This window comes from Manis javanica, chromosome 4, assembly GCF_040802235.1.
Source record: "Manis javanica isolate MJ-LG chromosome 4, MJ_LKY, whole genome shotgun sequence".
NCBI lineage: Eukaryota > Metazoa > Chordata > Mammalia > Pholidota > Manidae > Manis > Manis javanica.
The window spans coordinates 77,219,138-77,246,809 of record NC_133159.1 but is presented as its reverse complement, the minus strand read 5'-3'; the positions used below and the strand labels follow the sequence as shown (position 1 = coordinate 77,246,809).

Genomic DNA, 27,672 nt, shown 5'->3' with positions numbered 1-27,672 from the left:
ATGGTTGATGTTTTTGAGGAACAGAAAAGGGTCCAATAGAGCTGGAGGAGATGAATTAGAGGCAAGAGTCAGGGGGCATGATGTCAGAAACACAAAGGTAGGGAGGAGGCAAGATCATAAAGGGCCTTGTAGCCATACACTTTGAGAGAAAGGGGGGAATTTGAGCAGAGAAGTAATATGCCCTAATTTAACTTTTAACAGGATCAGTTACTACAATCAATTTTTGTCTATCTTCATAAAATATAATTGCTTTAATAGCTATGTATTTGTGTTCTCAGATATATTGTCTGTCTTATATCTCCTAGTAGATTAAAACAGTCTCAATTGTAGGAGGAACTCATTTTCTTCTTTATAGGTTCATGAAACTTTCTAAATCTAGTAATGTGTTCAGCATATAGTGTTTAATAAATGTAGCTGACAAATGTGAGACTAAGAAGAATATCATTTAAGTACAAATAACTCCCAAACTGGCAGTAGATTCTTAGGGTGGAGAGGAGACAATTTATTCTTCATATCTGTTAATATTTTTGAGCTTTCAGACAGAGGAAGGATGATTTAAGTTTCTGCCAAGCCAATATGATGCTAATTGCAATCAAATCCACCACTTAGCACAACCAGTTTATCAAAACCAAAGGTATTCAGGGTTAGGTAACCAGAAACACACAGCAGCTAATGAAACATAATCAACAGTTAAAAGTGAAGTTTGGAACTCCTTTAAAGTTCTTTAAAGAAATAAAAACCAAATGGCCTAGTCAAAATGAATAAGAAAAATACTACTGTGGAAAAGATAAACTACTAACTTAGTTCTGATATACTTGCACATATTTATTTGCATCTCTTCCATCAGATTTAATTGTTAAATTATAACTCTCATATAACCTTGTTTTCCTGTAGGGACTTCATAAGTTCTTTTCAGGATATAAAATATGACTGGGGCCTGGAATAATTTCTGTTAATTCCTTCTCTTTACCCCCTGCCCCTGCTTTTTCAAGCTAAAATTGACAAGTAAAATGGTGTAATGTATTTTAAAGTGTGCAACATAGTAACTTGATATACATATACATTATAAAATGTTCCTGCTATTGAGTTAGCTAACATATCCATTACTTCACATATTTACCTTTGTGTTTCTGTGTGTATGTGTGTGTGTGAGAACACTTAAATTCTGTCTTGTCAAATTGAATTATACAGTACACTATTGTCAACTGTAGTCACCATGTTATACATTAGATCCTCAGGCCTTATTTATCTTGTAGCTGAAAGATTGTACCATTTTACTAGCCTCTATTTCTCTCACACTCCCTAGTCCCTAGAAACTACCATTCTACTCTGTTTCTGAGTTTGACTTTTTTTTATTCCACTTATAAGTGATACCATGCAGTATTTATCTTTCTGTCTTGCTTAATTCACTTTGCATAATGCCCTTCAGTTTCATCCATGATGTTGAAAAAGGCAGAATTTACTACTTTTTAAGACTGACTTATATTCCATTGTATATGTGTGTGTGTGTGTGTGTGTGTGTGTGTGTGTGTATACATACACACCACATTTTCTTTATCCATTCATCCTTTGATTGACATTTAGCATTTAGGTTGTTTACATACCTTAGCTATTGTGAATAATGCTGCAGTGAAAATAGGAGTACAGATATCTCTTTGAGATCCTTTGTTTCCTTTGGATATATACTCAGAAGTGGAATTACTAGATTATATTGTAGTTCTATTTTTAATTATTTGAGAAACCTTTGTACTGTTTTCTATAATGACTGCACCAGTTTACATTTGAACAAGGGTTCCCTTTTTCCATATCCTTGCCAGCATTTCTTCTTTTTCTTTCTTTTTTTTAATGTAAGTATCATATCTTATATTGGTTTCAAGCATAGAACACAGTGGTTCAACAGTTATGCATATTATCAAATCCTTATCCCCACTAGTGCAGTTACTATCTGTCAACATAAGAAGATGTTACAGAATTACTGGCTGTAATCTCCATGCTGTACTACTATCCATGACCAACTTACATTATGATCGAGAATTCTTGTGCCCCTTTATTCCCCTCACCTTTCCCACCCACCCACACCAACCCCTCTCCTATGGTAACTACCAGTCACTTCTCAGTATCTGTGAGTCTACTTTTGTTTTGTTTCTATCATCCACAAATAAGTGAAATAATATGGAATTTGTCTTTCTCTGCCTGGCTTATTTCTCTTAGTATAATACCCTGTAGGGTCCATCCATGTTGCTGCAAATGGACAGATTTCTTTTCTTTTTATGGCTGTTTATAGCTGAATAAACATTATATACATGTACCACATCTTCTTTATCCAATCATCTATTGGTGAACACTCAGGTTGCTTTCATAGCTTGGCTATTGCAAATAATGTATGGTAAATATAGGGGTACATGTATCTTTTCAAATCAGAGATTTTGTTTTCTTCAGGTAAATTTCTAGAAGTGGAATTGAATGGTATTTCTATTTTATTTTTTTGAGGAATTTCCATACTTTCTTCCACAGTGGTTACACTATATTACAATCCCACCAACAGTGTAGGAGGGTTCCCCTTTTTCTGCATCCTTGTCAGCATTTATTATTTCTTGTCTTGGATAGTGTCCATTCTAACTGGTGTGAAGTGATATCTAATTGTGATTTTGATTTGCATTTCTCTGATGATTAATGATGTGGAGCATCTTTCATGTACCTGTTTGCCATCTGTATTTCTTCCTTAGAGAAATGTCTGTTCAGGTGCTCTGCCCATTTTGAATTGGGTTATTGGTTTCTTTGGTGTTCAGGCACATCAGTTCTTTAAATGTTTTGGACATTGACCCCTTACAAATATATCCTCCCATACTGTAGGTTGCCTTTTTGTTCTGCTGATGGTGTCCTATGCTGTACAGAAGTTTTTTAGTTTGATATAGTCCAACTTGTTCAGGTTTGATTTTGTTTCCCTTGCCCAAGGAGATGTGTCAAGGAAAATCGCTCATACTTATGTTCAAGAGATTTTTGCCTAGGTTTTCTTCTAAGAGTTTTATGGTTTCATGTCTTGCATTCAGGTCTTTGATCCATTTTGAGTTTATTTTTGTGTATGGAGTTAGACAGTAATCCAGCTTAATTCTCTTACATATAGCTGTCCAGTTTTCCCAACACCAGTTATTGAAGAGGCTATCCTTTCCCCATTAATATACATGGCTCCTTTACTGTATATTAATTGACCATATATGTATGATTTTATATCTGTGCTTTCTATTCTCTTCCATTGATCTATGGGTCTTTTCTTGTATCAGTGCCATACTGTTTTGATTAGTGTAGCTTTGTAGTAGAGCTTGAAGTCAGGGTGTGCAATACCCCCAGCTTTGTTCTTTCTCAGGATGGCTTTGGCTATTTGAGGTCTTTTATAGTTTCACATGAATTTTAGAACTATTTGTTCAAGTTCATTGAAAAATGCTTTTGGAATTTTGATAGGGATTGCATTGAAACTGTAAATTGCTGTGGGCAGGATGGCCATTTTGACAATATTAATTTTTCCTATCCACAACTTTTTTCCAATTATTGGTGTCAATTTTCCAATTATTGGTGTCTTCTTTAATTTCTCAGTGTCTTACAGTTTTCAGAGTACAGGTTTTTCACCTCCTTGGTTAGTTTTATTCCTAGGTATGTTACTATTTTTGATGTAATTGTAAATGGAGTTGTTTTCCTGACTTCTCTTTCTGCTAGTTTGTTGTTATTATATAGGGTAACAACAGATTTCTGTGTATTTTTTTTTTTTTGCATACTGCAACTTTGCTGAATCTAGTTATTCTAATAGTTTTTTGGTGGAGTCTTCAAGGGTGTATTTATTTGTTTGTTTGTTTATTTTTGTATGCTTACTCTACAATTACATAAGGAACATTATGTTTACTAGACTCCCCCCTTCACCAAGTCCCTACCACAAACCCCATTACAGTCACTGTCCATCAGCGAAGTAAGATGCTGTAGAATCACTACTGTCTTCTCTGTTGCACAGCCCTCCGCATGCCTCCCCCAACATTATACATGCTAATCTTAATGCCCCCTTGCTTTTCCCCTCCCACTAATCCCTCCCTTCCCACCCATCCTCCCCAGTCCCTTTCCCTCTGGTAACTGTTAGTCCATTCTTGGGTTCTGTGATTCTGCTGCTGTTTTGTTGCTACAGTTTTTTCTTTGTTCTTATGCTCCACAGATGTGTGAAATCATTTGGTACTTGTCTTTCTCCACCTGGCTTATTTCACTGAGCATAATACCCTCTAGCTCCATCCATGTTGTTGCAAATGGTAGGATTTGTTTTCTTCTTACGGCTGAATAATATTCCATTGTGTATATGTACCACATCTTCTTTATCCATTCATCTACTGATGGACACTTAGGTTGCTTCTATTTCTTGGCTATTGTAAATAGTGCTGTGATAAACATAGGGGTACATCTGTCTTTTTCAAACTGGGCTGCTGTATTCTTAGGGTAAATTCCTAGAAGTGGAATTTCTGGGTCAAATGGTATTTCTATTTTGAGCTTTTAGAGGAACCTCCATACTGCTTTCCACAATGGTTGAACTAATTTACATTCCCACCAGCAGTGTAGGAGGGTTCCCTTTCTCCAGAACCATGCCAACATTTGTTGTTGCTTGTGTTTTGGATGGTGGCAATCCTTACTGGTGTGAGGAGATATCTCATTGTGGTTTTAATTTGCATTTCTCTGATGACTAGTGATGTGTCGTATCTTTTCATGTGTCTGTTGCCATATGAATTTCTTCTTTGGAGAACTGTCTGTTCAGCTCCTCTGCCCATTTTTTAATTGGATTGTTTGCTTTTGGTTTGTTGAGGTGTGTGAACTCTTTATATATTTTGGGTGTCAACCTTTTATTGGATCTGTCATTTATGAATATATTCTCCCATACTGTAGGATGCTTTCTTGTTATATTGATGGTGTCCTTTGCTGTACAGAAGCTTTTCAGCCTGATATAGTCCCACTTGTTCATTTTAGCTTTAGTTTCCCTTGCCTGGGGAGATATGTTCATGAAGAAGTCGCTCATGTTTATGTCCAAGAGATTTCTACCTATGTTTTTTTCTAAGAGTTTTATGGTTTCATGACTTACATTCAGGTCTTTGATCCATTTTGAATTTACTTTTGTGTATGGGGTTAGACAATGATCCAGTTTCATTTTCTTACATGTAGCTGTCCAGTTTTGCCAACACCAACTGTTGAAGAGGCTGTCATTTCCCCATTGTATGTCCATGGCTCCTTTATCGTATATTAATTGACCATATATGTTTGGGTTAATGTGTGCAGTCTCTATTCTGTTCCACTGGTCTGTGAGTCTGTTCTTATGCCAGTATCAAATTGTTTTGATTACTGTGGCTTTGTAGTATAGCTTGAATTTGGGGAGTGAGATCCTCCCCCACTTTATTCTTCCTTCTCAGGATTGCTTTGGCTTTCAGGGTCTTTTGTGGTTCCTTGTGAATTTTAGAACTATTTGTTCCAGTTCGTTGAAGAATGCTGTTGGTAATTTGATAAGGGTTGCATTGAATCTGTAGATTGCTTTGGGCAGGATGGCCATTTTGATGACATTAATTCTTTCTAGCCAAGAGCATAGGATGAGGTTCCATTTGTTAGTGTCTTCTTTAATTTCTCTTAAGAGTGTCTTGTAGTTTTCAGGGTATAGTTCTTTCACTTCCTTGTTTAAGTTTATTCCTAGGTATTCTATTCTTTTTGATGCAGTTGTGAATGGAATTGTTTTCCTAATTTCTCTTTCTGTTAGTTCATTGTTAGTGTATAGGAAAGCCACTGTGTATTAATTTTGTATCCTTCAACTTTGCTGAATTCCGATATTAGTTCTAGTAGTTTGGGAGTGGAGTCTATAGGGTTCTTTATGTACAATATCATGTCATCTGCAAATAGTGACAGTTTGACTTCTTCTTTACCAATCTGGATGCCTTGTATTTCTTTGTTTTGTCTAATTGTCAGGGCTAGGACCTCCAGTACTATGTTGAATAACAGTGGGGAGAGTGGGCATCCCTGTCTTGTTCTTGATCTTAAAGGAAAACTTTTCAGCTTCTCGCTGTTCACTATGATGTTGGCTGTGAGTTTATCATATATGGCCTTTATTATGTTGAGGTACTAGCCCTCTATACCCATTATGCTGAGAGTTTTTATCATGAATGGATGTTGAATTTTGTTGAATGCTTTTTCAGCATCTATGGAGATGAACATGTGATTTTTGTCCTTCTTTTTGTTGATGTGGTGGATGATGTTGATGGATTTTCGAATGCTGTACCATCCTTGCATCCCTGGGATGAATCCCACTTGTTCATGGTGCATGATCCTCTTGATGTATTTTTGAATTCGGTCTGCTAATATTTTGTTGAGTATTTTTGCATCTATGTTCATCAGGGATATTGGTCTGTAATTTTCTTTTTTGGTGGGGTCTTTGCTTGGTTTTGGTGTTAGGGTGATACTGGCTTCATAGAATGAGTTTGGGAGTATTCCCTCCTATTTTTTGGAAAACTTTAAGGAGAGGGTATTATGTCTTCTCTGTATGTCTGATAAAATACTGCGGTAAATCCATCTGGCCTGGGGGTTTTGCTCTTGGGTAGTTTTTTGATTACTGCTTTAATTTCATTGCTGGTAGTTGGTCCATTTAGATTTTATGTTTCTTACTTGGTCAGTCTTGGAAGGTTTTATTTTTGTAGGAAGTTGTAAATTTCTTCTAGGTTTTTCAGCTTGTTAGCATATAGGTTTTCATAGTATTCTCTAATAATTCTTTGTATTTCTGTTCTGTCGTGATTTTTCCTTTCTCGTTTCTGATTCTGTTGATGTGTGTAGATTCTCTTTTTCTCTTAATAAGTCTGGCTAGGGCCTTGTCTATTTTGTTTATTTTCTCAAAGAACCAGCTCTTAGTTTCATTGATTTTTTCTATTGTTTTGTTCTTCTCAAATTTATTTATTTCTTCTCTAATCTTTATTATGTCCCTCCTTCTGCTGACTTTAGGCCTATTTGTTCTTCTTTTTCCAATTGCAATAATTGTGACTTTATACTATTCATTTGGGATTGTTCTTCCTTCTTTAAATGGGCCTGGTTTGCTATATACTTTCCTCTTAGGACTGCTTTCTCTGAGTCCCACAGAAGTTGGGGCTTTGTGTTGTTGTTGTCATTTGTCTCCATATATTGCTTGATCTCTGTTTTAATTTGGTCATTGATCCACTGATTATTTAGGAGCAAGTTGTTAAGCCTCCATTTGTTTGTGAGCCTTTTTGCTTTCTTTGTAAAATTTTTTTCTAGTTTTATCCCTTTGTGGTTTGAGAAGTTGGTTGGTAGGATTTCAATCTTTTGAAATTTACTGAGGCTCTTTTTGTGGCCTAGTATGTGGTCTCTTCTGGAAAATGTTCCATGTGCACTTGAGACAAATATGTATCCTGCTGCTTTTGGGTGTACAGTTCTGTAGATGTCTATTATGTCCATCTGTTCTAGTGTGCTGTTCAGTGCCTCTGTGTCCTTACTTATTTTCTGTCTGGTGGATCTGTCCTTTGGAATAAGTGGTGTGTTAAAGTCTCCTAAAATGAATGCATTGCATTCTATTTCCTCCTTTAATTCTGTTAGTATTTGTTTCACATATGTTAGTGCTCCTGTATTGGGTGCATATATATTTATAATGGTTATATCCTCTTCTTGGACTGACCCATTTATCATTATGTAATGTCCTTTTTTGTCTCTTGTTACTTTCTTTGTTTTAAAGTCTATTTTGGCTGATACTAGTACTGCAACACCAGCTTTTTTTCTCCCTGTTGTTTGCATGAAGTATCTTTTTCCATCCCTTGACTTTTTGTCTGTGTATGTCTTTGGGTTTGAGGTGAGTCTCTTGTAGGCAGCATATAGATGGGTCTTGCTTTCTTATCCATTCTATTACTCTATGTCTTTTGATTGGTGCATTCAGTCCATTTACATTTAGGGTGATTATTGAAAGATATGTACTTATTGCCATTGCAGGCTTTAGATTCATGTTTACCAAAGGTTCAAGGTTAGCTTCTTTACTGTCTGTCTAACTTAACTCGCTTATTGAGCTATTATAAACACTGTCTGATGATTCTTTATTTCTCTCCTTTCATATTCCTCCTCCTCCATTCTTTATATGTTATGTGTTTTATTCTGTGCTCTTTTGTGTTTCCTTTGACTGCTTTTGTGGGTAGTTGATTTTATTTTTTGCCTTTATTTAGTATTTAGTTGGTCTGCTTTCTTTGCTGTGATTTTATTTTCTCTGGTGACATCTGTTTAACCTGAGGAGTGCTTCCATCTAGATCAGTCCCTCTAAAATACCCTGTAGAGGTGGTTTGTGGGAGGCAAATTCCCTCAACTTTTGCTTTTCTGGGAATTGTTTAATCCCTCCTTCATATTTAAATGATAATCGTGCTGGATACAGTATCATTGGTTCAAGGCACTTCTGTTTCATTCCATTAAATATATCATGCCATTCTCTTCTGGCCTGTAAGGTTTCTGTTGAGAAGTCTGATGATAGCCTAATGGGTTTTCCTTTGTAGGTGACCTTTTTTCTCTCTCTGGCTGCCTTTAATACTCTGTCCTTGTCCTTGATCTTTGCCATTTAAATTATTATGTGTCTTGGTGTTGTCCTCCTTGGGTCCCTTCTGTTGGGAGTTCTGTGGGCTTCCATCATCTGAGAGACTATTTCCTCCCCCAGTTTGGGGAAGTTTTCAGCAATTATTTCTTCAAATACACCTCCTATCCCCTTTTCTCTCTCTTCTTCTTCTGGTACCCCTATAATGCGGATATTGTTCTGTTTGGATTGGCCACACAATTCTCTTAATATTCTTTCATTCCTGGAGATCCTTTTATCTCTCTCTCTCCCTCTGTTTTCTGTGTTCCTGTTCTCTGATTTCTATTTCATTAATGGCCTCTTGCATCTCATCCATTCTGCTCTTATGTCCTTCCAGAGATTGTTTTATTTCTGTATTCTCCCTCCAACTTTATCTGTTAGCTCTTGCATATTTCTCTGCAGCTCTATCAGCATGTTTATGACCTTTATTTTGAATTCTTTTTCAGGAAGATTGGATAAATCCATCTCCTCAGGCTCCTTCTTATGTATTGTCTGGGTCATTTTTGTCTGAATCAAATTTTTCTGCCTTTTCATTGCAATAGAGATAGTCGTGGGCAGTTGGCACGTGTGTCAGCTGAGAGAACAAAATCCCTTCTTGCTTGTTGGTCACCTTCCTCTCCTGCAAGTATGGCGACCCCTAGCAGCTTGTGCTGGGCAGGTGTGTGCTGATGGGGCCTCTGAGTCCAGTCCAGGTGGCTGCGGAGGGAGCTCTGTGTGTCTGCTGTGGGTGTGGCTGCTCAGACTGCTCCTTTCTATGGTGTGCCCACACCAGAGGAGGAATGGATGGGAGGCTGTTTTTCACCATGGGGGGGCCTCAGAGCTGCACTGTGTCCCAGTGGCTTAGGGTGCCCAGAGTTTCCTTGGATTCCCAGCTACTGAGCTGAGTGTGCCGTGATGCTTCCGTCCAGCTGTGAGGCCCCTGTCCCTTTAAGACTTTCAAAACACACTTTCTTTTCTTTTGTCCCAGGGGTGCCAGCTGTGGGGTTCCTCTCACAGATATTACTGTTCTGTTTCCCTAATATCCAGCACACCATGCACTGTGTGTCTGTGTTCCCAGTGTGGATGACTAAGGCTGGCTATTTAGCAGTCCTGGGTTCTCTCTCCCTCCCCGCTCCAACTCCTGTCCTCCCACCGGGGAGCTGGGATGGGGGTTGCGCTTGGGTCCTGCCGGGCTGCGGCTTGTATCTTACCCCCTTCATGAGGTGCTGAGTTCTTGCAGATATAGATGTAGCCTGACTGTTGTACTGTATCTTCTGGTCTCTCTTTTAGGAATAGGTGTATTTGTTCTATTTTCAAAAATATATATGGTTTTGGGAGGAGATGTCTGCTGCCCTACTCATGCTGCTATCTTGGCTCCTCCCTATCATCTTTAAGGTTTTTTATGTATCATGTCATGTCATCTGTTGTATCAAAGTGGGGAAAGTGGACATCCTTGTCTTGTTCCTTATCTTGGAGGATGTTAGCTGTGGGTTTGTCACATATGACTTTTATTATGTTGAGGTACATACCCTCTATACCCATTTTATTTAGAGTTTTTATCATGAATGGAAGTTGACTTTGTCAAATTCTTTTTTGCCGTCTATTGAGATGATCATGAGGTTTTTATCCTTTTCGTTTATATGGTGTATGATAGTGATAGATTTGCAAGTATTATACTACCATTGAATCCCTGGAATTAATCCCATTTGGTCATGATGAATGATCCTTTTGATGTATTTTTGTATTCAGTTTGCTAATATTTTGTTGAGTATTTTTGCATCTATGTTCATCAGGGATATTGATCTATAGTTATATTTTTTTCCAGTGTCTTTGGTTTTGGTATTAGAGTGTTGCTGACCTTATAGAATGAATTTGGAAGTATTCCCTCCTTTTCTACTTTTTGGAATACTTTTAAGTGGTTGGATATTGTTCTTTAAATGTTTGGTATAATTCAGCTGTCAAGCCATCAGGTTTGGACTTTTGTTTGTTGGGAGTTTTTTGACTAATAATTCAATTTCATTGCTGGTAATTAGTCTGTTCACATTTTCTGTTTCTTCCTCTGTCAGTCTTGGAAGTTTGCATTTTTCTAGGAATTTGTCCATTTCTTATAGGTTGTCCAACTTATTCGCATATAATTTTCATAGAATTTTCTAATAATTATTTGTATTTCTGTGGAATCCATTGTGACTGTTTATTTCTTGGATTCGATTTTTGTTTATTTGTCTACTCTTTCTTTTCCTTTTGATGAGTCTGGCTAGGAACTTTTCTGTTTTGTTTATTTTCTCAATGAACCAGCTCTTGGTTTCATTGATTTTTTTTCCTGTTGTTTTGTTCTTCTCTATTTTATTTATTTCTGTTTTGATCTTTATTATGTCCCTCCTTCTATTAATTTTTGGTTTCATTGTTCTTCTTTTTCTAGTTTCTTTAATTGTGAATTTAAATTGTATATTTGGGATTGTTCTTGTTTATTGAGGTAGGCCTGTATTGCTATGTACTTCCCTCTTAGAAGCACTTTTGCAGCATCCCACAAATTTTGGACTGTTTTTTTTTCATATATTTCTATGTATTGCTTGATTTCTGTTTTAATTTGTTCATTGATCCATTGATTATTTAGAAGCGTTTAGCCTCCATTGTTTGTAGGCTTTTTTGTTTTCTTTGTGTAATTCTAGTTTCATACCTTTGTTGTTTAATAAGTTGCTTAACACAATTTCAATCTTTTTGAATTTACTGAGGCTCTTTTTGTGGCTTAGTATATAATCTCTTCTGGAGAATATTCTATATGCACTTGAGAAAAACATGTACCTGACTGCTTTTGGGTGGAATGTTCTGTAGATATCTTAAGATAGTCATGTGTTCTAATGTGTGTTCAGTGCCTCTGTTTCTTATTTGTTTTCTGTCTGGTTGATCTATTTTTTTTTTTAGATAAGTATTTTTTATTGAAGGGTAGTTGACACACAGTATTACATTAGTTTCAGGTGTACAACACAGTGATTTAACATTTATATACATGATAATTCTAGGTACCAGCTATCACCATACCAAGTTGTTACAATATTTTGACTATATTCCTTATGCTATACATTACATCCCGGTTACTTATTTATTTTACAATTGGAAGCGTGTACTTTTTTTTTTTTTTGTGAGGGCATCTCTCATATTTATTGATCAAATGGTTGTTAACCACAATAAAATTCTGTATAGGGGGGTCAATGCTCAATGCACAATCATTAATCCACCCCAAGCCTAATTTTTGTCAGTCTCCAATCTTCTGAAGCGTAACTAACAAGTTCTTACATGGAGAACAAATTCTTACATAGTGAATAAGTTACATGGTGAACATTACAAGGGCAGTCATCACAGAGGGTTTTGGTTTTGATCATGCATTATGAACTATAAACAGTCAGTTCAAATATGAATATTCATTTGATTTTTATACTTGATTTATATGTGGATACCACATTTCTCTCTTTATTATTATTATTTTTAATAAAATGCTGAAGTGGTAGGTAGATACAAGATAAAGGTAGAAAACATAGTTTAGTGTTGTAAGAGAGCAAATGTAGATGATCAGGTGTGTGCCTGTAGACTATGTGTTAATCCAAGCTAGACAAGGGCAATAAAACATCCACATATGCAGAAGATTTCTCTCAGAACAGGACGGGGGAGGTTCTAAGCCTCACCTCTGTTGATCCCCATTTTCTCACCTGATGGCCCCCCTGCGACTGTGCCTGTCTTAGATTGTTCCTCCCTTGAGGAATCTTACCCGTCTCTGGCTAACCAGTCATCTTCCGGGGCCATACAGGGAAATGTTAAGTTGGTAAGTGAGAGAGAATGGTTGATCTATTGATGTGAGTGGCATGTTAAAGTCTCCTAAAATGAATGAGCTGTAGTCTGTTTCCCCCCTTTAATTCTGTTAGTATTTGTTTTACATATTTAGGTGCTCCTATGTTAGTTGTATAGATATTTATAATGGTTATATCCTCTTGTTGGATTGACCCCTTTATCATTATGTAATGTCCTTCTTTGTCTCTTGTTACTTTCTTTGTTTTGAAGTCATTTTGTTGATATAAGTGCTACTTCTGCTTTTTTCTCCCTATTATTTGCATGCACAGCACCAGGTTGGGCTGCCTGCAAGGAGAAAGGAATGTTCAGAGCTGGCTTCTGCAGGTGCCTCCCTGGTTGTTTGAGACAGGGCCAAGAAAGCTGAGAAAGCCTCCCTCTGCCTGTGAGGCAGCATTGTCTGATATTGTTGGGTCAAGCTGGTGGGTGGGTGGGTACTCAGGGAATTGTACCAGGGCTGAGCTGCCAGCAAGGAGGATGGATTGTTTGGGGCTCTGGAGAATCCCCAACCTGTTGGGCTGAGGGAGGGGTGGGGAAGTGTTGTCCACTTGCCCTTTCTCCTGTGGAGAGAGCTTTGTTCTACTGTCACCCCTCTGGCACCCCTCCTACTGCTGGCAAATCTTTCAAATTGCTGCCTCTGTTTGGGGTCTCAGTGGTACTTATGGAGTGTGCCTGTCCTTCAAAAGAGACTGGAATCTTAGTCTCCCAGAGTGTTTTCAGAGTGTCTAGCCCTGCTAATCATGAGAACCCAATGCAATATGGACTCATGTTCCTGGAGCAGATCTCCAGGGTCAGGTATGCAAAGTTCCTGAGCACCTATCCTCTCCCTGCTCCATTCCTCTTCCATGTGTGGGTTGGGATGGGGAAACAGTTGGGGTCCTGATTATTGTGACTCTGCCACTTTACCCCTCTCTGTGTGGTCTTGTCTTCTTCCCAGGTGTAGGTGGTCTGTTCTGCAGCTCTCAGATGGTTTTCAGGTTTAGTCATATTTGCTGTAGTTGCTTCCTTGGTGTGTGTGTGGGAGGAGGTTGCCACATTGCCTTCCTACTCCTCCATCTTTCCCCTCCCACTCTTGTTTTCTGGATTTTTGTAGTTTCTCTGTCCTTCGTCTCTTGGTATCTTCCTTTGTGATTTCATGATTTTCTTCAGTGATATGCTTTGATTCTCTTCTCTTTGTGTGTCCAGTATGAAGGTTTGTTTCATAGTTACTGTGAGGCTTATATTGAAAAGTTACAGTTTTGACAGTATCTTTTAAGCTGATAATAACTGAACATATATAACTGCTGGACATTTTACACTTTCTGTATGCCCATATTTTATGTTTTTGATGTAATATTTACATCTTTTATGTATTGGGAATCCATTGAAAATTACTAGAGTTATAGCACTTTTGTCTTTTTAACCTGTATTCTTTCAGAATTACAAATGGTTAACTACAACCATTAAAATATTATAGTATTAGGAATTTAACTGTATATTTTTCTCTTTACCAGTGAATTTTATACTTTCATGTGTAAGTACCATCCATCCCTTCATTTCAGCTTGAAGAAATCCCTTTAGCATTTCTTGTAAGGCTGGTCTGGTTGTGCTGAACTCTGTCTGGCCAATGGGTTACAGCCCTGGGCAAGTTTGCTATGGATTCAATGTGACCAAAGAAAATGACAGCAAAACATTCTTTGGGGTGAAAGGGTTTATTACCCAGCATGTTCTCCTGGTGGTAGGTCGAGCACTAGTGTCTCTGTCTCCATCCAGAACACTGGGATGAGCTCTCCATATAGTGCAATAATATCTTATTACCTAAAGGTGTGGAAGTGGTAGCCTAGCAACAGGCCAGTTACATCATCAGGTGGTTTAAGTTCAGTGAGGATCCTGGCCATAGGAACCCCAACTTCCCCACACTCCACCCCTCCAGAATTCTTGCCTTACGATCTACACTCTTTCAATCTTCTGCAATGGACAAGAAAGCTGGAGCACTGTAACCAGATTCCACAACAGCAACAGAGGATAACCACAACTTAGAGATAATAACAAAAATTAAGGTACAACAAGATTTTGATACAGGTAACAAGAATTATAATAATCCTCAAGCCAGATGAGGTTCCTAATAACAAAAATTATTATAATCCTCAAGCCAGAGGAAGTTTCCAATCCACAAAGACTCTAGGGGTGATAAGACACATGCTTTAATGCCACCAACATAGGCAAATCTTGTCCATCAGGTAGGATGCATGCAAGAGAGTAGTCCTGTGATAGGACTGTAGCAGGAAGGGGGTCCTTTCCAGGCCTAATATATCATACTTTTACTCCTTTTCCCATGGGGGTTACTGAAGGGTCTATATACAGTGCTACTGGAGGTGCATGCACTGACCTTAATGATAAAACAAAATTCCCTGGTAAGATGCTCCTACCTTCTGGCCATTCAGGATATACTGTGACCTTTGGAGGCCACTCTGCTGTTATTCCAGGAATATATAGGAGGCCAGCTTCCAGGCCTTGTTCCCAAGGTGCCAGGAGAGCCCCCCATCACTGGTCCATGTGTTGAAAGGTCCAAGGCCACATCCACTCAATGGATTCTCTGGGGTTCAGTGCAGTTGGTGCTGGCAGCAAGATGTTTTTCTGGTGGCAGAACCTTGGCTTCAGTGATTCTTCCTTGGTTTGTACTTGCGGTTGTTTTATAGGGGAGGCAGCCATATGTGTTAACATGTTTATGGGCCTCAGGGCTTCCTTTCAGGGTCTCTCGTTCAAATGCTGTAGCATGGTCCATAAGCAGACTGACCATTGCCACAGAATATTGGCATCTGACTTTAGTCCAGATTTTAACAAGCCATTGTACCTCTCTATCATGCCTGCTGTGGTAGGATTGTATGGCACATGAAACTTCCATTAGATTCCCAGCTCTCGCATCCATTCTTGCAGTGTATGTCTAGTAAAATGGGTGCCCTTATCACTCTCAATTACCTGTGGTTGGCTATAGGTGGCAAAGAGATGCTCCATGCCTCTTTTTTGGTCGTCTGCTGGTCTGAACAACAGGTAGGAAAAGCAACCAGAGTTGTCTGCAGTGACAGCTGAGCTGTCTATTGGGGCTTGACCCTGTGGCTACCAACCTGGTACCTGTGCCCACATAAGTCATGGCATACTGATATCTCTCTGACACAGGTAGAGGCCCAATATAGTCTATCTGCCACCTGACGAGGGCTTTAGACCCCTTAGCTATTGTCCCATGTTGCTGTGGAACTCGGTGTAAGTCCCTTTTGGAGCACACGACACACCCCTGCCAGGCTCTACTAACTTCTTTGAAGGTCAAAGGCAAGCCCCACCTATGGGCTACAGCCCACATTGTCTTTTGCCCTGTATGCAACAAATGCTAATGTAACCATTGTGCTATATCAGAGGCAGGTTTTCCTTCTAACCAACATATCTTGACCAATTTATCTGCATCATTTCCTAGGGATGCCAGTGGCAAATGACCTGTCACATGGTATACTGTAATTATTTTAGTCTGACCTCAGGCTCATAGGTCTTGCCACAATTCTTGCCCCCAAAGGGGTTTTTGACCAACCAGCCAGTTGGCATGGTACCAGATTGGTAGCCACAGGGTCAAGCCCCAATAGACAGCTCAGCTGTCACTGCAGACAACTACAGGGAGGACTCCTGGCCAATCACAGGCCACACAGCCCGCAACTCTGCCCATTGGCTACTCTTCCCCTAACCATCTTCCATCTATATTGTCTCAGTCTTAGGATGGAAAGCTATGGCCCTCAATTTTGGGGGCTGCCCAATGGCTGGAGCCGTTTGTGTACCATGCGTCTTTGGGTATAGGGGCTCTTCCCTCCCGATAGGGACTCTCTGCTACTAATGGTTCAAAAGCAAGTTCTTCCTGCTTTTCACTAGTATATGTCACCAACCCCAATAAGTATTGGAGTTCTTCACTCAAAGAGCTACTAGAAAGGGCACTATGCTGCTGTAGGTAAGCACCCCACTTGGCCAGTGTGGGCGTTTGTGCCACACCACTCCTTGGCTTTTGGGTTCAGTCTTGTACCCACCCCAGGATGGGATAGGTCGTTATTACCTTTATTGGTGCCATTCCAGTGGTGGGTTCTGTAGCCAACAAGGTGTGATACACTGCAGCCAGTTGTTTTTCTTCAAAATGTATTTTACCTCTGCCCCTTTCCAGAGTTGTGACCAGAATCCAAGAGGTTGGCAAGTTTGTTCAAGCCTCTGTTAGAGACCCCAGCCATAACCATCTTCAGTCACATGAACATCCAGCTCACAGGGCCTTGATGGGTCTATCACACTCAAGGCCTGCATGGCCTTGACTGCCCATTTTTCTGTAGTAAAGGCAGATGCACATGTTTCATTCCAGTCCAACTTGATGCCCTTTCATACCAACCAGTATAAGGGCTTCAGAATTTGTGCAAAGTGCGGAATAAACACTCTCCAGTAGCCTAGAAAACCCAGAACTCGTGTAGCAATTCTATAGTTGTAGGGGTAGGAAAGGCCCGGACTTTTATCTATAACTGCTTCTGGTATAACTTTGGTCTTATCCGACCAGACAATCCCCAAGAATTTGACAGACAAACCAGGTCCCTGAACCTTGGTACTGTTCACAGCCCATCCTTTCTCCTGTAAATGTTGCAGCAGTCTAGGTGCTACACCTTCTAGATATGAAAGAAAATCAGACATGAGCATGATATCATCAATATAATGGTACAGCCACCCCTTTGGCAGTTTCTCCCATGTAGCCAAGTCCTGGGCTACAAGTCCATGACAGATGGTAGGGCTGTGGAGGTATCCCTGTGGAAGGATTGAAAGTCCATTGCTTTCCCACATGAAGGCAAACTATACCTGACTTTCCTGCTCAATGTCAATGGAAAAAGATGCATTAGCAAGATCTACTACATAATACTATGTTCCTAGTTCATGGCTGAGGGTATCCACCAGGCCTGCAATAGAGCGGACAACTTCATGCATAGGGGTTATGACTTTATTCAGTTCTCTGTAATCCACAGTCATATGCCAGAAGCCATCTGGCTTTTTTACTGGCCACCCTGGGGAATTGAAAGGACTATGGGTGGGCTTTATAATACCCACCATTTCCAGCTCCTGGAGAGTTTCTCCAATCTCTTTATGCCCTCCAGGCAGTTTGTATTGTTTGGTATAAGTCACCCGCTGAGGCACAGGCAAAGCTATGGGCGGGTGCCTAGCATGTCCCCTCTTTCTGCCTTCACCACACGTATCTCAGTCTGAACTCACCTATAGTGGTCTGCAGCCATAGACCCTTCAGGATATCAATCCCCCAAATATACTCAGGGATAGGAGATATATACACAGCATACTCTTTTGGGGGTAGATGCCCTATTCCTAGAGGGATTTGGGCTTGTTTCACTCTGATAGCCTTACCCCCATATCCATCTATGATAGTGGGAGTCCTAGGGAACCGCTCAGGGTTACCATGAATCAGTGAACATTCAGCCCCTGTGTCCACCAGAGCCAGGACACGTTGTATGTTCGCTGGGGACCAATGGATAGCTATTTCAACATGTGGCCTCCAGTCCCCCCCCTGGTGCCTCAGAGCAGATGCCTCAACCTTCCCCTAAATCAAACTGTCTTCCCCAATCACCTTCCTGTGTGGGCTCAAGTGAGGTTGGCTCACTCTCCAGCAGGAAGTCTTGCAAAAACGTAGGCTGGACTTGCGGCTCTGTCTCTGACCTCTGCCTCTTTGGTCTTAATGGCTGGAACTGCTGCCCTGGTTTCAGTTGTTGCCATAGCTCTAATAAGATCCTACTTGACTTCCCATCCAATTTCCTTCCATTAGCTCCTGCCCATATTAAATCAATCCATATCTGGGTCTTCATAACCTTCATGGGGCCCTTTAAATTCTTTTGAGTAGGAGACTTATTTCTTTCTGGGTTCTCATTTCATCAGCCTGTCCTAAGTCTCCTACTCTATGTGTTACCTCGCTTATGGGATGCCCTAAGTGAGGGGAAAGAATGACCACTAAAGACCCCAAGAGGGATGTGGGAGCTGTTTGCAGCACTATATTTCTCATCCCAGTAGGAAAATCTCTTCATCTGGGCCCTAATTCTCTGGCCTATAAATGGCATTTCTTATGCCTAGCTCTTGTAACACCTGTTGGAGCTCAGCATATGTCTGCCTTCTAACAGGAGAGGATGGTAGATCACCCTGATTAGGCCACACAGCACGAAGTGCAGCCATAAGCCAATTGAGGAGGGAGTGATTCCCTGGGGTTTGATGTGCATTTTGTAATCGCTGCCTCAAGGCATGCTGCACTGTCAGGGAAGCCAACCTTCCCATATGTGGGCCTGATAGAACAATTCCTTCCACCCCTAAGTCCCACAGATGCAGGAGCCAAGCTGATATTGACTCCGAGGGTTTCTGCCTAAACCGGGAACCTAAATTACCATCTCAGCCTGAGTATAGGGGCAGAGCATAGAGTGCTCCACGACCTGGGGAGGGGGCTGCTCCTCCCCTTGGGGAACTTTCAGCTGCTGGGTCTTTATTTTCTTTACAACCACTGGGCATGCTTTCAATACAGGAGGGGTCAGTGCCTCCGGCACCACCCCTTCATCCTTTCCCAGCTCCTCCATTTCCGAGGCTGATGGCACCTTTCTTTCCCCTCCTCCGAGTTTCTCCTCTGCTACCACCTTTACCTTTCCTACTATGCCTTGCAGCAATGCTACCTCAGTCTTCAGCAGTTCTCTTAAACTTCACCTCAGTGCTTCACAGCTGGCGTTCTTGTGCCACCTCCACCTGTGCTTCCTTCAGGAGTTCGCCTTTTTCCTTGATGTCCTTTTACTCCTTCAGAGCACTTGGCAGCGCTGCCATCTCATTCTGTAAGTAATCTTTTACCTCTTCAATGGCACTTTGCTGCTGGCATTCTCATGCTACCCGCTCTTGCATCAATGCCATTTTCTTCTTCAGTGAATCCACAGCAGTTTGCAGCTCGCTTTCTTGTGCTCCCATTTCTTGGGTCTTTTTCAGGAGTATGTCCTTCTCTTTAGACTTTTTTAATACTGTGAGAGGCAGCCAACCCACAGTTCCCACTGCCTCACGGGCACTCTGTCTCCTTAAAGACCTACTTACTATACCAAGGGGTCTCCTTACTGCCTCAGGTATCACCTCCACTTGCTTCCAGTCCTGGGGTGGGGCCCAGCCCTCTAGGAGGCAAGCCACCTCAGACCACATACCCATTGTGGGATAATCCACTGTCTCCCCATTCACAGGGGCAGCCTGCTGAAGCACCCCTCCTGTAAGGACAGCCTGTCTTCTTCCTTGGTCAACAATGGACCCTGCCTACTTCACCAATTTTCATGCCAATGGGTTTCAGCCCTGGGCAAGTTTGCTATGGATTCAATGTGTTCAAAGAAAAGGACAGCCAAACATTCCTGGGGGTGAAAGGTTTTATTAGCCAGCCTGTTCTCCTGGCCTCTCTGCCTCCACTAAGAGACCTGGGCCAGCTCTCTATATAGTGCAATAATAGCTTATTGCCTAAAGTTGTGGAAGTGGTAGCCTAGCAACAGGTCAGTTACATCATCAGGTGGTTTAAGGTTCAGTGAGAATCCTGGCCATAGGAACCCCAACTTCCCCACAAACTCTGCTTTTTTTGTTTTTTTTTTCTGAAGAAATTTTTATCTCTCCCTCAATTCTGAAGGACAATTTTGCTGGGTGAAGTACTCTTGGTTGGCAATTATTTTCTTTTTCTTTTTTTTTTCTTTTTATTAAGATATCATTGAAATCCACTCTTATGAAGGTTTCACATGAAAAACATTTTGGTTACTACATTCACCCATATTATGAAGTTCCCCGCATACCCCACTGAAGTCACTGTCCATCAGCATAGTAAGATGCCACAGAATCACTACTGTCTTCTATGCTACACTGTCTTCCCCATGACCACCCCCAACACCATCTGTACCAGTCATAATCCTCCTCAATCCCCTTCTCCCTAGCTCCCCACCTACCCTCCCTTCCCCATCCCTCTGCTTTGGTAACTGCTAGTCCTTTCTTAGATTCTGTGATTCTGCTGCTGTTTTGTTCCTTCAGTTTTGATTTTTTGTTATACTCCACAAATGAAATCATTTGGTACTTGTCTTTCTCTACCTAGCGTATTTCACCGAGCATAATACCCTCTAGCTCCATCCATATTGTTGCAAATGGTAGGATTTGTTTCTTTCTTATGGGCATTCATCTACTGATGGACACTTAAGTTGCTTCCATTTCTTGGCTATTATAAATAGTGCTGCAATAAACATAGGGTTGGCAATTACTTTCTTTCAGCACCTAGAATATATCATCCTACAAGCTAACCTGCAAAGTTTCTGCTGAAATATTTGCTCATAGTCTTATGCAGATTCTTTTACATAACAAGTTGCTTTTCTCTTGCTGCTTCTAAGATTCTGTCTTTGTCTTTAACTTTTGACAGTTTAATTACAATGTGTCTTGTTGTGTCTCTCTTTAGATACATCTTCAGTAATCTTTGGGCTTTCTGAATTTGAGTGTCTTTTCCTTTCTCCAGGTTAGGGTGTTTTTTAGTTATTAATTACTTAAATAAGCTTTCTGCCCCTTTTCCTCATTTCCTTTTGGTACCCCTGTAATGCATATTTGACCCATTGGTAAGTGTCCTATAAGTCCCTTATCTTCAATCTTTAATTCTGTTTTCATTTTTCTCCCTTATTAGATTAATTCCACTGCCTTGTCTTCAATTCTTTATCCTTTCTTCTGCCTGATCTGTCTGCTGTTGAACCCCTCTATTAGAGTTTTTCAGTTCAGTTGTAATCATCAACTCTGTAATTTCTGCTTGGTCCCTATTAGTATTTTCTAAAACTTTGCTGAAATTTCTACTTTGTTTATGCATTGCTCTCCTAACCTAAGTGAGCATCTTTATGTGTTATTTTGAACTCTTGTGTAAATCACTTATCTCTGTTTCATTAAATTTGATTTCTAGAAATTTATCTTGTTCTTTTGTTTGGAGCATATTCCGTATTCCTGACTCTCCATGTTGGTTTCTATACATTAGATAATATGTCTATCTCTTGTAGTCTTGACAGACTGGTCTCATGTAAGAGATGAACCTCATCAACCAACCTGGCCCAGATTCCTAGTTTACTCTCAAACCTTTGTGATTGTCCAAGTCACTGTCTTTGTTCTTAATGGCTCCCAGAAGTAGAGGGTGTGCCAAGATCTATCCTGCCCCAGAAGGGAGGGTTGCAGTTAGCACCTAGATGTAGGTTTATTAGAAGCCAGAACCTCAGGCAGCAGCTGAGAAATTCTGCAGTGAAATTCTGTCCAGGGAGAAACCAGAGATGGGCATTTTTGCCTGCTCCCTCTATACTGAGCCTGGGCATATACTTGGGGGGTGGGGTGGGGTAATTCCTGTGGCTGTTTAAAAGCTGCTTCTTTGTTTGCTGTAGTTCACTGGTACTTAGGAGCACAAACCCTGTTGGTTCACAGAGTCAGGTGTTCTGGAGGCTCATCCCTCAGGTGGAAGTGTTAAAAGTTGGAGCACTAGATATGTGGTCCAAAGCCTTTGCTCTTCTGAGAAAAGCTGGGGTAGTTGTTGGTTTCTTCCCAATTCTATGGTCCTGTGTTGGGGGTGGGATTTATGGCAAGAGTTGTTTCAGCCTTTCATACTCATTTTGATGTGGATATTTTCTCATTCATCGAATGTGTAGGTGTATATTCAGTGTGTAGCTGTATATTTAGTGCATCTGAGGGGCAAGGGAAGATCAGGAGCCTCCTGTGTTGACATCTTGGTCCCTCCTTTATATCTGTTAATTCCTTTCTTATAATGTCAAAATATCAAGCATCAAAGCCTTGTCCTTAAATATTATCAAAGTCAATATTAATTTAATTCTTAAATTAAAAGTAACCAGTTTTTAAAAATTCTGAAATATTTGACTCCTTAATGCCATCCTAAGCTGCAAAATTTAGAAGTATTTTCAAAGAATTTCCATATTTCAACTATATACAGTCCAAAGCCTTTGATGATGTAAGTATTTTATTATAATTACTTAATTTATCTGCCTCCTTTTGCTAGATTTTGTGCTTTCTAAGGGCAGGTACTAGATCACATTCATTTTTCTTTTCAAAGTGCCACACTCAGTAGCTGGTCCATCGTAGGAGCTCAGAAAATGTTTACTCAATGAATGCATGTGGTGTGGGTTGATTTGTACTTCTTAGATTTATAAAAATTTCTCTGGAAGGTAAAGAAATTATTTTCTTCTAGGTCTAGCATATCATTTTGACAACTGAAACAAGATGATAAAATATTAATAGTGTTATTTTTTGAGGTTGGTGGATCTAGAGAAAGGTTAGAATTTTAAATTTAGAAGTAAAAATGTTTTTTTAGGAAGACTGTAGTATCTTCTTCCTAAGGTATATTTTCTACCAGTTTAAGAATGAGTGAAAAATTCTGTGTATTCCATGACTGACTAAATTTTGTTTTCTAGCTTCTTTACACAGATAGGAATTTTGTGACTTGTGCGCCAACTGGTTCTGGGAAAACTGTAGTGTTTGAGTTAGCTATAACAAGATTGTTAATGGAAGTACCTTTGCCTTGGTCGAACATTAAAATTGTTTACAGTAAGTATTTATATATTGTAAGAGAGAGATAATTAATCATAATAATGAAAAACCATTTAGGCAAATGTAGGAAGTAAATTAAAGTTCAGTCCATAGGAATTAATATTTGGTTTTCCTACTTTTAAAGTAAATACCAAATATCACATTTGGTGTTATCTATTACATTAAATTCAAAACTCATTTTCCCAGAGTTATAAATAAATGGAATATTTGAATTGGGAGTTTGGAGTCCACGTGTTATTTTTTAAAGGACAAGCAAGATGAACAAATAAAATCAAACATTTTTTTTGTTTGTGTTTTGAGAGGGCATCTCTCATATTTATTGATCAAATGGTTGTTAACAACAATAAAATTCTGTATAGGGGACTCAATGCATAATCATTAATCAACCCCAAGCCTGATTCTCAACAGTCTCCAATCTTCTGAAGCATAACCAACAAGTTCTTACATGGTGAACCAGTTCTTACATAGTGAATAAGTTCTTACATAGTGAACAGTACAAGGGCAGTCATCACAGAAACTTTCGGTTTTGATCACACATCATGAACTATAAACAATCAAGTCAGATATGATTATTTGTTTGATTTTTATACTTCATTTATATGTGAATCCCACATTTCTCCCTTATTATTATTATTATTTTTAAATAAAATGCTGCAGTGGTAGGTAGATGCAAGATAAAGGTAGAAAACATAATTTAGTGCTGTAAGAGGGCAAATGTAGACGATCAGGTCTGTGCCTATAGACTAAGTATTAATCCAAGCTAGACAAAGGCAACAAAACATCATGGACGCAGAAGAAAATCAAACATTTTTTAATTCTAGAAATTACCATAGGAACCTCTACTCTCCTATTGTAGGTATATATATATTTAAACCTTTTTTACTAATTTATACACATGGTTAAAAAAGTAAGTTATCATGAAAGGCCTTGTGATGAAGAGCAATAATTTCCTACCTTATCTCTCTCCGCTCTTAGTTACAATTCCCTGAGGAATCAATATTTCTAATTTTAGTTCTGTTTGGTGATCACCTTTCAATCTCTAAATAATATGCTTATACTGTTAACTTTCAATTTATAAATATTAGGTTGCATCTAAATGTTTATTTTTATTCTAACTTTATTCCCCAATGTTTGTGAAAATAATTTTAAAATCACACTGACATTCAAAATAAATATCTTATATTGTTACAGTGGCACCAATAAAAGCCCTGTGTAGTCAGCGTTTTGATGACTGGAAAAAAAAATTTGGACCAATAGGATTGAATTGTAAAGAACTCACTGGAGATACAGTAATGGATGACCTGTTTGAGATTCAGCATGCCCATATTATTATGACAACTCCAGTAGGTGTTATTTATGCTTTATTATTTCTCAGTTTATTAGAAAATATCTATTTCTCTTCACCCAGAAAAAAAGTTAAAAGAAAATGCAAAGTAGAAGTATATATTTGCAATGTAAAAAAAACATAAAAAGTACTAGTACTCAGGGTATATAAAAAATACTTGTAAATTAATAAGTAAAACACAAGTGACCAAATGGGAAAAATAGGCAAGAAAGATAAATAAGCAGTTTGTTACTGTGGATAATTTGTCATCACACTTATTGCTTGTATTCTTTCATCCATTGCAGAGAAAAACCCTTATAGAGGCTAAAAAGGGTAAATAGTCTATAGATATGAATATTTTTGGTTAAACTTAAGTGTTGGTTTAGTTTTTTGAACACTTGTAAGACTGTCAAAATCCTTAAAATTTTTTTTAATCTTTAAATCTTTTTCAGGGTACATCAACTTAAATATTGCCCATTATTAGTAACATGTCATGTTAAAATTTTTCTTGATATCTTACTAATATTTATTATAATTTCTTATCATGTTAAACCACTTGCATTTTTCCTTCAGGAAAAATGGGATAGCATGACTAGGAAATGGAGAGACAACTCTTTGGTACAGCTGGTTCGACTGTTTCTCATTGATGAGGTATTGAACACATTGTTACTTCAGAGGTAAACTTAAAAAGATGATGATTAAGAAACTTAATATATGATTAGAATGGATAGAAAGAAACAAGATATTTTCAACCAAACAATATGTTTGTTTTATCTCTTCAAGAGGAAAAAGCTTATTTTCTTATTCCATTGCACATTTTAACTGATTAAATAGATTTTTATTTTTATAGCTAATGATTCTTTCTTAATTTCCTTCTTAGGTACACGTTGTAAAAGATGAAAATCGTGGACCAACTCTTGAAGTTGTAGTCAGTAGAATGAAAACTGTACAGTCTTTATCTTATACTTTAGAAAATGCCAGAACTATTATTCCAGTGAGATTTGTAGCTGTATCTGCAACGATACCAAATGCTGAGGATGTAAGTTAAAATTTTAGTCAGATTTTTTATGACTGGTGGAATATTTAGTCATTTTAATCTTAGAGGAAAGTGAGGGTTTTCTGTACATGACCTAACCAATTTAATAGGAAAGTAAGTTCCTAGAAAGTTGTGGTTAGATGTCATAGCTATGGCAGTATTAGGCTATGAAATTTGGTTGATTGAGTTTAATAAAATATTTTTTGGTGCAAGTCTATTGTTTATAGTATCTAAAAGTCTTAGATACTTACAGTATCTAAAAGATACTTACTAATAGTATCTAAAATCATGGGTTTCAGATACCTAATAATAATTTGACTAATGAAATGTTTGGTTATTTTAATCAGTTGACTGTAGTGGTATGGGAGAGTATGGTGCAGAATAAAAATAACTGCTTAGATGATTACCATCCACCTCCCCCAATTTGGTAAGCACTAAATAGTGAAATCAACATACTGACCCTGCCCTTGTGCTCAGGTTAATGGTTAATGGGGTACATGGACATAAAGAATTATATTCACATTATATTTTTTACAAAAATTATATGTCCTAAGTGTTTTCTTCAATTTTGGGGCAAAGTTCTTGAAAAGTAGTATGCAGTCTCACTCTGCTTTCCCACTTCTATTTGCTTCTCAGCCAAATATAATTAGACTCCCCCACAAGCTACTTTTTTAGAAACTGTTTTCACAAGTAGCTGATACATTGTCTTACCCAATGGAAAACTTTACCTTTACTTTTAATTTGACACAATTAATCATTTTCTTGTTCTTAAAATGGCAACTTGTTCACATGCAAGAATAATAGAGAAAGTTTTAAAGTATATACAACACTTGAACATCATAGGGGTTAGGAACACTGACTCTCCACACAGTCAAAAACCCACTTTACAACTTTTGACTCTCCAAAAACTAAACTGTTAATAGGCTACTGTTGACTAAAAGACTTAACCCGTAACATAAACAGTTGATTAAAACATTTTATATACTATATTAATTATATACTGTAATCTTAAGATTAAATAAGCTAGAGAAAAGAAAATGTTTCCAATAGTTGGAAATCTCAAAAAAACTTTCCAGTAGATACATTGAAAAAAATCTGCTTCAGTGTGGACCAGTGCCGTTGAAACCCATTATTCAAGGGTCAGTTGTATAAACAACCAAAACCTAGTGTTTGTCCATACTGATGTACGAATGGAATTGATATACATACTCTTATGACTTACACATCACCAACAAACATTGCCATGTCATTAAATGTTATTCTTTAATACCATTTTTGTGGTTTTGTTGTGATTTATTTAATGGTGGAGGATTATTTTCATTTTTTGCTGTTGTAGATAGTGCTGAAATTATATATCTTTGAAAACATCATGACTGCTTCCTTAGAATAAACTTCTACGGTAGAATAACTAACTCAAAGTATATGTAAAACTTCTAAGGACACAGTGCTTTCAATAAATGATATATTCACGTATGCTTGCACCATCAGCCATTCTCTGTATTTTAACATTGGATATTATGACTGAAGTTATTTTTATTATTGCTTTTAAATAGTTGCCAAATTTCTAGTTTAAAATGGTACTTTATTTTTAATAAATATTTTATACTGCTTTGATTTGTATTGAAGTAAGTATTTTAATATATTTATAACTACATTAAGTTCTCTTTTTACAATTTGCCAGGTCATGTCCTTTACTCTATTTTTCACATTGGAATACTAAACTTTTCTTACTGATTTGTAAGAAATTATTAAATATCAAGACAATGTAATTCTTGATACTTTCTTCCCCTTCTGATAATCACTACTTCTGTGAATGCTATTTCTATCTTTTTGTACAAGTCCTCTTCCTCAATTTCCCCTAATTTAAATTCTTCATTCTAGGCTTTCTAATCCTTTTAAACTGTAAATTCTTGTGTGATCTTATCTGTACCCATGATGGCCTTGAAAATCTTTTAATATTTCCTTTCTGTGCAACTAGGAACTCATTATAGTCCATCTTCTTGTCAAAGTCATGGTCAGTTTCAAAGCAGGGTAGTAAGCCTGATTACTAGCCAGACTGTGTGAAGATAAGGGTTGCGCACTATAGCTCTGGAACTTAACAAGTAACACTAGCAGTGAGTCTTTCTGAAATGTGTTTTTGGTACTGCCATTTCTCAAGTTTATTTATTTGTTTTTTTTTGTTTTAAAGTTAGCAGCCCTTGTCAGTCTAAGCTAACCATTACTTGCTACTCTTCAATTAGTAGAGCAACACAAAAGACATGTCAGCTATATCTA

The 27,672-nt window shown here is 38.4% G+C and overlaps 1 protein-coding gene across 1 annotated transcript in view; it reads left to right on the top strand.

The window, feature by feature from the left end:
- HFM1 (helicase for meiosis 1) overlaps nucleotides 1-27,672 on the top strand; it is a 154,284-nt gene that overhangs the window by 13,465 nt on the left and 113,147 nt on the right. The window contains exons 5-9 of the mRNA XM_073232859.1: nucleotides 22,372-22,442; nucleotides 22,903-23,035; nucleotides 24,230-24,381; nucleotides 24,936-25,013; nucleotides 25,243-25,401. Coding sequence (XP_073088960.1) covers nucleotides 22,372-22,442; nucleotides 22,903-23,035; nucleotides 24,230-24,381; nucleotides 24,936-25,013; nucleotides 25,243-25,401 — 593 coding nt within the window. The remainder of the gene's footprint in view (nucleotides 1-22,371; nucleotides 22,443-22,902; nucleotides 23,036-24,229; nucleotides 24,382-24,935; nucleotides 25,014-25,242; nucleotides 25,402-27,672) is intronic.